At 39.9% G+C, this 12002-nt stretch overlaps 1 protein-coding gene and 1 non-coding gene across 2 annotated transcripts in view; one reads left to right on the top strand and one right to left on the bottom strand.

Moving 5' to 3' along the window:
* The window catches only part of ANKS4B (ankyrin repeat and sterile alpha motif domain containing 4B), a 28459-nt gene extending 17001 nt beyond the window's left edge, over positions 1–11458 (bottom strand). The window contains exon 1 of the mRNA XM_024560309.3: positions 11238–11458. Within this exon, the coding sequence (XP_024416077.2) occupies positions 11238–11401 (164 nt within the window). The 5' untranslated portion in view covers positions 11402–11458. The remainder of the gene's footprint in view (positions 1–11237) is intronic.
* On the top strand, positions 6743–6888 carry LOC112304902 (U4 spliceosomal RNA). Its single transcript, XR_002974784.2, has one exon. It is a non-coding gene; the product is annotated as a U4 spliceosomal RNA (small nuclear RNA).
* Positions 11459–12002: the final 544 nt, after the last annotated feature.

Genomic DNA, 12002 nt, shown 5'->3' with positions numbered 1-12002 from the left:
CTCAGAAAGAACAAAGATGGTTTAAGGGAAATGCAGGACAAAATGAAATGTAATAATATCCAAATACTAGGGATACCAGAAGGAGAGGAAGAAAAGCAAAGGATGGAGCCCTGTTTGGAAAATGATAATGATGAAAACTTCCCTTATTTGATGAAAGTAAAAGTCACACAAGTCCAGGAAACACAGAGAGTCCCAATTAAGAGGAACACAAAGAGACCCACCTCAAGACACATCATAATTAAAATGCCAAAATTAGAAGACAAAGAGAGAATTTTAAAGGCAGCAAGGGAAGTAACATACAAGGGAGCCCAAATAAGATGGGCAGCTGACTTCTCAATGGATACGCACCAAGCCAGAAGGGAATGGCAAGAAATATTCCAAGTAATGGAAACCAGAGGCCTGCAACCAAGACTACTTTATCCAGAAAGGTTCTCAATTAAAATCAAAGGCCAAATAAGGAGCTCCCCAGAAAAAAGATGCCTCAAAGAATATACCTTCATCAAACCAGCTCTGCAATAGATGCTGAAATGTTTGCTGTAAGAACAGGAAGAAAAACAGTGAGGGAAAGAGGAACACAGGTAGAAAAAAATGGCAATGAAAAAGTACCAATTAATAATAACCTTAAACTTAAATGGATTAAATGCTCCAATCAAAAGACATAGAGTAGCAGAATGGATGAGAAATCACGACCTACACATATGCTGCCTACAAGAGACCCACCTCAGGACAAAAGAACTACACAGACTGAAAGTAAAGGGCTGAAAACAAACATTCCAAGCAAATGGACAGGGGGAAAAAAAGCCAGGGTAATAATACTCATATCAGACAATATAGACTTCAAAAACAGAGCCACAAAAAGCGACCCAGATGGCCACATAATACTCAAGGGAAGAATCCATCCAGAAGACATAAACATTGTAAATATATATGCACCCCACATAGGAGTACCCAAATACATCAGGAAAATCTTGGAGGACTTCAAGAAAGATATTGACAGCATTGCAATTATAATAGGAGATTTTAACAGCCCACTGTCAAAAATGGATAGATCTTCCAAAAAAATATTAACAAAGATATTGTAGAATTGAACACTGCCCTAGATCACATGAACTTAACTGATATATAAATAGAGCCTTTCATCCCAAAGAGGCAAAATGCACATTCTTTTCAAACGCACATGGAAAATTTTCAAAGATAAACCACATGATAGGACACAAAACAAGCCTCAAAAAGTTCAAGAAAACTGAAATCATATCAAGCATTTTCTCTAACCACAAGGGACTGAAACTAGAACCAACCTCAAGGAAAAAAACCCAAAACACTCAAAATCATGCAGATTGAATGGCATGTGATTAAACAATGAATGGGTCAAGAATGAGATTAGGGAAGAAATCAAAAAGTTTCTGGAAACAAATGAAAATGAACACACAACAATCCAAAACTTATGGGACACAGCAAAGGCAATCCTGAGAGGGAAGTTCATAGTGATACAGGCCTAGCTAAAAAAGACAGAGACATTTCAAATAAACAACCTAACCCTATGCCTAAAAGAATTGGAGGAACAACAACAAAAACAGTCCAGAGCTAGTAGAAGGAATTAAATAACCAAGATCACAGCAGAATTAAACAATATAGTGACCAAAGGAACACTTCTAAGGATCAATAAATCCAGAAGCTGGTTCTTTGATAAGATAAATAAAATGTACAAGTCATTAAATAGAATCATGAAGAATGAGAGAGGACCAAATAAACACAATTAGAAATGAAAGAGGAGAAATTACAAGTGATACCACAGAAATACAAAGGATTGTAAGAAATTACTACAAAGAACTATGTGCCATGAAATTTGAAAACCTAGGTGAAATGGACAAATGTCTAGAAAAATATAATCTTCCAAAACTCAATGAAGAAGAAGCAGAAAGCCTGAACAGACCAATAATAGCTGAAGAAATTGAGGCAGTAATAACAAAACTTCCAACACAGAAAAGCCCTGGACCAGACAGTTTCACAGGAGAATTTTACAAAGCATTTAAGGATGAGCTGACCCCTATCCTACATAGACTATTCCAAAAAAATTCAACAAGATGCAAGAGTCCCAAACTCTTTTTATGAAGCCAGCATCATCCTAATCCCAAAACCAGAGAAAGAAAACTTCATCCCAATATCACTGATGAACATAGACACTAATATCTTCAACAAAATATTAGCAAAATGCATCCAGCAATATATTAAAAATATCATACACCATGATAAAGTTGGATTCATCCCAGGCATGCAAGGACTATACTGTATTGTTCGCAAAAACAATAAACATAATATATCACATAAGCAAAACAAAAGAGAAAAATCACATCATAATATCAATAGGTGGGGAAAAAGCATTAGATAAGGTACAGCACCCATTTATGATAAAAAGAACTTAGCAAAGTGGGATAGAAGGAACATTCCTCAACATAATAAAGGCCATATACAAAAGAACTCAGCCATCATCACACTCAATAGGCAAAACCTTACAGTTTTCCCACCACGATCAAAAACAAGACAAGAATGCCTGCTTTCACCACTCCTATTCAACATAGTATTGGAAGTCCTATCCATAGAAATCAGACAAGAAAAGGATATAAAGGGCATCCAAATTGCAAAGGAGGAAATGAAACTGTCACTGTTTGCAGATGACATGTAGGGGAAATAGGAAATCCTATAGATTCCACCAAAAAAATTGCTCAACCTAAGAAATGAATATGGCAAAACAGCAGGATACAAAGTCAATATTCAAAAATCAAAGGCATTTTTGTACACCAACAATGAACTATCAGAAACTGAAATCAGGAAAAAAAAATCCCATTTGATATAGCAACAACAAAAATAAAGTACCTAGGAATAAACCTAACCAAGGAGGTAAAAGATCTGTACTCAGAAAACTACATAACACTAAAGAAAAAAATTAAGGTAGACACAAACAAATGGAAGCAAGTTCCATTCTCATGGTTGGAAGAATTAACTTCATCAAAATGTCCATACTACCCAAAGAGATTTATAGATTCAATGCAATCTCTGTAAAGTACCAAAGACATATTTCACGGATATAGAACAAACATTTAAGAAATTTATATGGAACAATAAACGACCCTGAATATCTGCAGCAATTTGGAGAAAGAAGAACAAGGTAGGAGGGAAAACAAAACCTGATATCAAACTCTATTACAAGGCCACGGTAAACAAAACAGCCTGGTACTGGCATAAGAGAATAGGTACATATCAATGGAAGAGAACAGAGAGCTCAGAATTAAACCCAAGTCTCTATGTTCTATTAATACTTGACAAAGGGGGAAGAAGAAGAAAATAGAGTAAAAATAGTCTCTCCAAGTAATGATGTTGGGAGATCTGGACAGCTACATACAAAAAAAAAAAAAGAAAGAAAGAAAGAAAGAAATTTGATCATCAACTTACACCATGCCCAAAAATAAATTCAAGGTAGATAAAAAAGACTTAAATGTAAGTCATGACACTATAAAAGTCCTGGAGGAAAACATTGGCAGGAAAATCTCAGACATTCCATGCAGCAACATCTTCACTGATATGTCCTTTAAAGCAACGTATATAGAGGAAAGAATAAACTAATGGGACCTCATCAAATGAAAAACCTTCTGCATGGCTAAAGAAATCACCATTAAAATGAAAAATAAACCAGCAATATGGGAAAACATATTTGCCAATGATACCTCAGACAAGGGTTTGAACTCAAAAATATATAAAGAACTCACATGATTCCACTCCAAGAAAACAAATAACCCAATTTAAAAAATGGGCAAAAGTCCTGAACAGACACTTTTCCAAGGAGGACATAGTAGAGCCTAGAGACATATGGAAATATGCTCAGCATCCCTAGCTATCAGAGAGATGCAAATTAAAACCACAATGAGATGCCACTGCACAGCAGTCAGAATGGTCACCATAAACAAATCAACAAACAAGTGTTAGAGAGGATGTGGAGAAAAGGGAACATTAGTGCACTGTTGGTGGGAATGCAGACTTGTGCAGCCACTGTGGAAACCAGTATGGAATTTCCTCAGAAAACTAAAAATGGAATTGACTTTTGACCTGGAAATTCCACTGCAGGGATTATATCCTAAGAGCCCTAAAACACCAATCCAAAAGAACCTACGCACCTCAATGTTCATAGCAGCACAATTTATAATAGCCATGTACTGGGTGCAACCTAAGTGTCCATCAGTAAATGATGGGATCAAAATGGATCAAAATCTGTGGTGCATTTATGGAATGGAATACTACACAGAAGAGAGAAAGAAGGAGCTCCTACACTGTGGGACAGCATGGATGGAAGTGGAGAGCATTATGCTAAGTGAAATAAGCCAAGCGGGGAGGGACAAATTCCATATAATCTCACCATTAATTGGAACCTATTCAACAAAACTAAAAAGTAAGCAGAATTTAGCCAGAGACATTGAAATTAAGAACAATCTGACAGTAACCAGAAGGAGGTTGGAGAGAATAATGAGGGGAAGAATTTTCAGGAATAACTATAAAGGATCACATGGACAAAAACAAGGGGGTGCATGAAAGGATCGAAGAGAGGTGGGTTTGGCTAGGGTGGGGGGAGTGGTGAGGGGAAAGTGAATACAATGGTAATTGAACAACAATAAAATATTTAATTAAAAAATTAATATACTTAAAACATTATGAGATTGTTTTTGATTACATGTTGCAATATCACATAAAATAAATGTACTTGTGATCTCCCCCCAAAAATGAAAACAAAACTCTTACTGTATAAACCTGTGGGGCTTGCAAGGTGAGGGAAACTCCCAGCCTCACAGGACAGTTTGTTGGAGAGACTCACAGGGTCCTAGAATGTACACAAAACCACCCCCACCCCTGGAATCAGCACCAGAAGGGCCCAATTTGCTTTTGGGTAGCAGATGATGTGACTGAAGGCCTGCCAAGAGCTCAGCAAGAGGCATTGTTCCCTCTCACACCCCTCCCCAACATACAGCACTACAACACAGCCACCTGGGTTGCCCCACCCTGGCAGATACCTAAAGCTCCTCCCTTTACTACATAACAGGCATGCCAAGACAAAAATAACATGGCCCAAATGAAAGCACAGATCAAAGCTCCAGAAAAAATACAACTAAGCAATGAAGACATAGCCAACCTATCAGATGCAGAGTCCAAAACACTGGCAATCAGGATGCTCACAGAAATGTTTGAGTATGGTCACAAAACAGAGGAAGAAATGAACGCTATGAAAATGAAATACAGGAAAATGTACAGGGAACCAACAGTGAAGGGAAGGAAACTGGGACTCAAATCGACAGTTTGGAGCAGAAGGAAGAAATAAACTTTCGACCAGAACAGAATGAAGAAACAAGAATTCAGAAAAATGAGGAGAGGCTGAGGAACCTCCAGGACAACTTTAAAAGTTCCAACATCCTAATCATAGGGGTGCCAGAAGGAGAAGAGGAAGAGCAAGAAATTGAAAACTTATTTGAACAAATAACAAAAGGAGAACTTCCCCAATCTGGCAAAAGAAACAGACTTTCAGGAAGTCCAGGAAGCTCAAAGAGAGTCCCAAAGAAGTTGGACCCAAGCAAGCACACACCAAGGCACATCATAATTACATCACCCAAGATTAGAGATAAGGAGAGATTCCGAAAAGCAGCAAGAGAAAAGGAGACAGTTACCTACAAAGGAGTTCCCATTAGACAATGAGCTGATTTCTCAAAAGAAACCTTGCAGGCAAGAAGGGGCTGGAAAGAAGTATTCCAAGTCATGAAAGGCAAGGACCTACATCCAAGATTGCTCTATCCAGCAAAGCTATCATTTAGAATGGAAGGGCAGATAAAGTGCTTCCCAGATAAGGTCGAATTAAAGGAGTTCATTATCACCAAGCCCTTATTATATGAAATGTTAAGGGGACTTATCTAAGAAAAAGAAGATCAAAAATATGAACAGTTAAATGACAACAAACTCACAACTATCAACAATGGAACCCCAAAAAACAAAAATGAACTAAGCAAACAACTAGAACAGGAACAGACTCACAGAAATAGAGATCACCTGGAGGGTTATCAGCAGGAAGGGGGAGGGAGAGAATGGGGGAAAGGCACAGGGAATAAGAAGCATAAATGGTAGGTACAAAATAGACAGGGGGAGATTAAGAATAGTATGGGAAATGGAGAAGCCAAAGAACTTATATGTATGACCAGTAGACGTGAACTAAGGTGGGGAAGTGATGGTGGGAGGGGTGATACATGGTGGGGGGGGAATAAAAGGGAGAGAAAATGGGACAAGTGTAATAGCACAATCAATAAAATATATTAAATGTTTTAAACAATATATTAATTGACTAGAATAACAATATCTGAAAATTAAATTATAAAAGAATATATATTTACATAGAAAATTTTTCATTATATATTGAGAGTTAAGAAAATGCATGCCTCCAAAAAAAGAAAGTCCAGTTAGATATCATTTTGTGTGTAGAAGTATGTACATATTTTATATACAATAAATATATGTACATATATTTATATAATACCTATGCCTGTACACATACATATATATTTATATACACTATATATATTATACATCTAACATACAGCATGATGTTATAGAAGATGTGTTCTTTATAATCTGTGTGTATATATATCGTTTAATATTCTGGGTTCAGCTTAAGTTACATTTGTCATAAATAAAACCAGCAAAACAGTTAAGTGTAAGCTTTGCCCAGTGGCAGTATTGTAGCCAGTGATGTTTAACTCAGGTGCGATTATTGCTAATTGAAAGCAGTTAAGTGTCATTTTTCAGAAATAAAGACCAGCGGAAAAATAAGTGTAAGGTAATGTTTCAGGCTTACAAAGGAGAGAGACAGGGAAGGAAAGGGGGAAGAGAAAAAGCGGGGGAGATTGAGAGAGAACACCTAGGCATTGCCTTTTTTTAATTGTTATTCAATTACAGTTGTATGCTTTTTCTCCCCATCCCTCCACCCCACCCCAACTGAACCCACCTCCCTCCCCCACCTCCACCCTCCCCCTTGACAATAGCCAGGGGGGAGTGGGGTGGGGACAGTGGGAAGAGGGGATTACAGGAACTACTATATAGGCATTGCCTTTTAAATTGGACCTCAAGAAGAGCAAGGGCTTTCACTGGTTGTGAAATAACTGACATCTTGCATTTGGAGCAGATGTAGAACACTAAGTAGTTGGAGAAAGTTTGAAAGAAAAGGAGAGATGTTATGGTGTTATAATCTGGAGAAGGCTGATTGATGGTAGTGGGGGTCAGGGTGCAGTCTGGGAAAAGGAAGTCAATCAGGCAAAAAGAATGGAAAAACACCACTCCACTGATTTCCTCATTCAATTCTCAACTCAGAAACTCTGTTCACCACCTTTGGTTTTTCTATGTTTTCCTAAAGTGCCTCCTCACTTCAGTAATTGGTACCAACATCCACAAGATGTTGAAGCCAGAACCTGGGGCCTTGATCCTCCTGTTCTTTTATTTACCCACCCCAACATCCAGTCAATTATAATTAATTCTACATCCAAACTACAACTTGAATTCATCCACATCTCCCCATTATCATTGCTCTACCCTTCTTCATCTCGACCACTGAAAGAGCCCCAACTGTCTGTCTCTCTGTCACACAGCTGTATAGCTGCCTGAACAAATTTAGTAGACACAAATTGGCCAGGTCACTGCCCTTCCAAAACCCATAGGAATGGCTTTCCATGCCCCTTAACAGAGTTTACCAGGCTCTGTGATCTGGTCTTGTCTCGTACAACTTGACCTCTCCCACTCAAGCCATGTTCAGCCATATTCAATTATTCAGTTCCCATAATGCACAGTGCTCTCACTTGGAAACAATCTTCCTTCCATCTTCATCTGGCCAACTCCTTCTCATCCTTCAAATCCCAGCTTAAATGCTCCAGAAAGCCTTCCCTCACCCCCTAGATTAGGAGATATGCTGTGTCATCTATTTAGTGTCCCCTATTTCCCTCTTTGTAACACATGTCATACAGGACTTGTTTAATTTCTGTCTTCCTCTCTCAATCTGATCACTATGAGGACAGTCATTATATCTCTCTTGTTGAGTGCAGCATCTTGGCAGATAGCAAATGACTGATATATAGCAGGTATCTGTAAATAAATATGTATCAAATTGAAATAATTTCATGGAGAACCAAGATGGAGGCGTAGGTAGACACACTGTGCCTCCTCGCACAACCAGAACTGAGAGAAAATTGAATGGCAAGGAAGTCCAACACAGAGGAAATAAAAAATAAACATTCATCCAGACTGGTAGGAGGGGCGGAGACAGGCAGCTGGAGGGAGAGGACTCCCTTTGCCGTTGCCGTGGCGGGACCAGGACTGGTGGAGTGTGGGACAAACGGGGCAGGCAGTCCCACCACTAGCAGACCCCATGGCCCCACATTCACGCCTAGATAAACCGGGACGAACAGCGAGGAGCAAAGCAGACCGCGCAGCCCAGGGCTCCAGCGCGGGGGGGGGGGGGGGGGGGTAATAAAGTCTCAAACCTTGGAGTGAAAACACCCATGGGGGTTGGGGCAGCAGCAGGAGAAACTCCCAGCCTCACAGAAGAGGTCTTGGAGAGACCCACAGGGGCCTAGAGCGTGCACAAGCCCACCCAATCGGGAATCAGCACCAGAGGGGCCCAATTTGATTGTGGGTAGCATAGGGAGTGACTGAAATCCGGTGGAGAATGCAGCAGGTGCCATTGCTCCCTCTCAGCCCCTCCCCCACATACAGCATCACAGTGCAGCAGCCAGCATTACCTCACCCCGAGGAACACCTAAGGCTCTGCCCCTTTAAGTAACACATGTGCCAAGACAAAAAAAGATGGCCCAAATGGCAGAACACTTCAAAGCTCCAGAAATAATTCAACTAAGCAGCAAACAGATAGCCAACCTATCAGATGCACAGTTCAAAATGCTGGTAATAAGGACACTCACAGAATTGGTTGAATTTGGTCAAAAACTAGATGAAAAAATTAAGGCTATGCTAAGAGAAACAAAGGAAAATGTACAGGGAACCAATAGTGATGCGAAGGAAACTGGGGCTCAAATCAATGGTATGGACCAGAAGGAAGAAAGAAACATCCAACCAGAAAAGAATGAAGAAACAAGAATTCAGAAAAATGAGGAGAGGCTTAGGAACCTCCAGGACATCTTGAAACGTTCCAACATCCAAATTATAGGGGTGCCAGAAGGAGAAGAAGAAGAACAAAAAATTGAAAACTTATTTGAACAAATAATGAAGGAGAACTTCCCTAATCTGGCAAAGGAAACAGACTTCCGGGAAGTCCAGGAAGCTCATAGAGTCCCAAAGAAGCTGGACCCAAGGAGGAACACACCAAGGCACATCATAATTACATTAGCCAAGATTACACAGAAGGAGACAATCTTAGAAGCAGCAAGAGAAAAGGACACAGTTACGTAAAAAGGACTTCCCATAAGACTGTCAGCTGATTTCTCAAAAGAGACCTTACAGGCAAGAAGGGGCTGGCAAGAAGTATTCCACGTCATGAAAGGCAAGGACCTACATCCAAGGTTACTGCATCCAGCAAAGCTATCATTTAGAATGGAAGGGCAGATAAAGTGCTTCTCAGATAAGGTCAAGTTCAAGGAGTTCATCATCACCAAGCCCTTATTATCTGAAATGTTAAAGGGACTTATCTAAGAAAAAGAAGATTAAAAATAGGAACAGTAAAAATGACAGCAAACTCACAGTTATTAACGACCATACCTAAAACAAAAATGAAAGCAAACTAAGCAAAGAACTAGAAGAGAAACAGAACCATAGAGATGGAGATCACATGGAGGGTTGTCAATAGGGGAGCGGGAGGGGGAGAGTGGGGGGAAAGGTACAGAGAATAAGTAGCATAAATGATAGGTGGAAAATAGACAGGGGGAGGGTAAGAATAGTGTAGGAAATGTAGAAGCCAAAGAACTTATAAGTATGACCCATGGACATGAACTATAGGGGGGGAATGTGGGAGGGAGGAGGTGGGCAGGATGGAGTGGAGTGAGGGGGAGAAATGGGACAACTGTAATAGCATAATCAATAAATATATTTAAATAAATAAATAAATAAACAAATAAATAAGAAATAATTTCACTGGACCCCTTTGTTTACATTTTATTTTTTTCTTTCTTTACCCATCTTTAGGTTATAGTTGCCAACACTATCTAGCACCTCTGGTAACAAACAGAAGAAAAGAGCTAGCTAATTTCTGAATTAGAATTTGTGGGGGGGGGTTGTGGGGGGAGTGTGTGCATATATGGCATATATGTATCTGACTGCCACAAAGGTAATGAAGGTAAGACAAACTCAAGGTCTCTTCTACAGATTGTAAAGTCAGCAACTTCATCTTGTAAAGTCAGCAACTGCATCTAAGAATCATGGGCTTGTACTAGGACTGAGCATTAATAAAGGCTGTGAGATTTAAATGTCATAGAAGGAAATATACAATAACATCATTTGTTCCAATCAAGGTTGACATTTTAAAACCAAGTAGAACAGTGATCTCTTTTTAAAGGGGCAATCATTTAAATTTATGGACAATAATTTTTAAGGTACAGAATGTCTTTCTGTGCCTTAAAAATTCTTCCCCAAATAAAATATCTTTCCCAATTAAAATATCTTCCCCATGAAGCAGCTAACATGCCTTAGAGTTCAGGGTTTTTTCCTTTGTGTGGCTCACAAAGGATAAGTCATCCTCATGGTGCCAGTTCTCAGTAAGCAAAGACAGTATCTCTAGGTGGTTTCTCCCTTTTTCTAAAAATACAATTATTTAGACAGTCTAGAACAGGGGTGTCAAACTCATTTTCACAGGGGCCACAACAGCCTCATGGTTGCCTTCAAAGGGCCAAAATAATTTTAGGACTGTATAAATGTAACTACTCCTTAACTCTTAAGGAGTTGAAATTACATTGAGCCCTTTGAAGGATTCAGATCCCTGAGGTTGCAGGTTCAATCCTTGATCAGGGCACGTGCAGGAGGCAACTGGTTGATGTTTTTCTCTCACATTGATGTTTTTCTCTCTTCTCTTCCTCCTCCTCCTCCTCCACCTCCTCCTCTTCCTCCCCCTCCTTCTCCTCCTCCTCCTCTCTCCATCTTCACCCCCTGTCTTCCTCTCTCTCTAAAATCAATAAACATATCCTCGGGTGAAGATATAAAAAGCCTCAGGTTGAACTTACCCTCTGCTGCAGATTATTTCTAGGGCCTCTAGGTTCCCATGGTAGGCTGCCAGGAGTGTGGGAGTCATGCCATCTTCATCAGAAAGGTTCAGATCTCTCTTGGTAGCCTCTTTCAGAAGTTCCAGGTAGCTATCACTAGCAGCTTGGTGGTAGCGAGTGGACATTTTTCTACTCACCAATACTTGGCCAGATATCACTCTCACGACAGAACAGGATGTCTATGGAACAGCCTTCCTACAAAGCTGGTTAATCAGTGACAAGGTAGAATGTCACCCAGGGCAAAGCTCATTCCAGCCTCCCTCCTTGGAAGGCAGTCAGAACAGTTTATGGCACTGAACTTGGACCTTTTTTTCCCAGAATGGCCATGACTTCAAATACTGAGGACTACTATGTTCATCAAGGGCTAAGATGAAAGTGTAGGTAGATATACTTTGCCTCCTTGCACAACCAAAAAAAGGACAACAACAAATTTAAAAACAAAAATTAACCAGAAATTCCAGAAAATCTAATTGTATGGAAGTCCAACAACCAAAGAGTTAAAGAAGAAACATTGATCCACACTGCTAGGAGGAGCAGAGACAGGCAGCCAGGGCAGAAAGGACACATGGCAAGGGAGCATGGAGGACTGTGACAAGCAAGGCAGTGGCTGGTGGACAGGGCAAGATGGCTGCTGGTGGATCGAGCAGTCCCACATTTGTGTGTGGAGAAACTGGGAGGAGCAATGGGGGAGCAACACAGACCACAGAACCCAGAGTTCCAACAAAG

Source organism: Desmodus rotundus, chromosome 1, assembly GCF_022682495.2.
Source record: "Desmodus rotundus isolate HL8 chromosome 1, HLdesRot8A.1, whole genome shotgun sequence".
NCBI lineage: Eukaryota > Metazoa > Chordata > Mammalia > Chiroptera > Phyllostomidae > Desmodus > Desmodus rotundus.
Note: the sequence above shows the minus strand (reverse complement) of the source record. Positions and strands in the feature narration are given on the sequence as shown.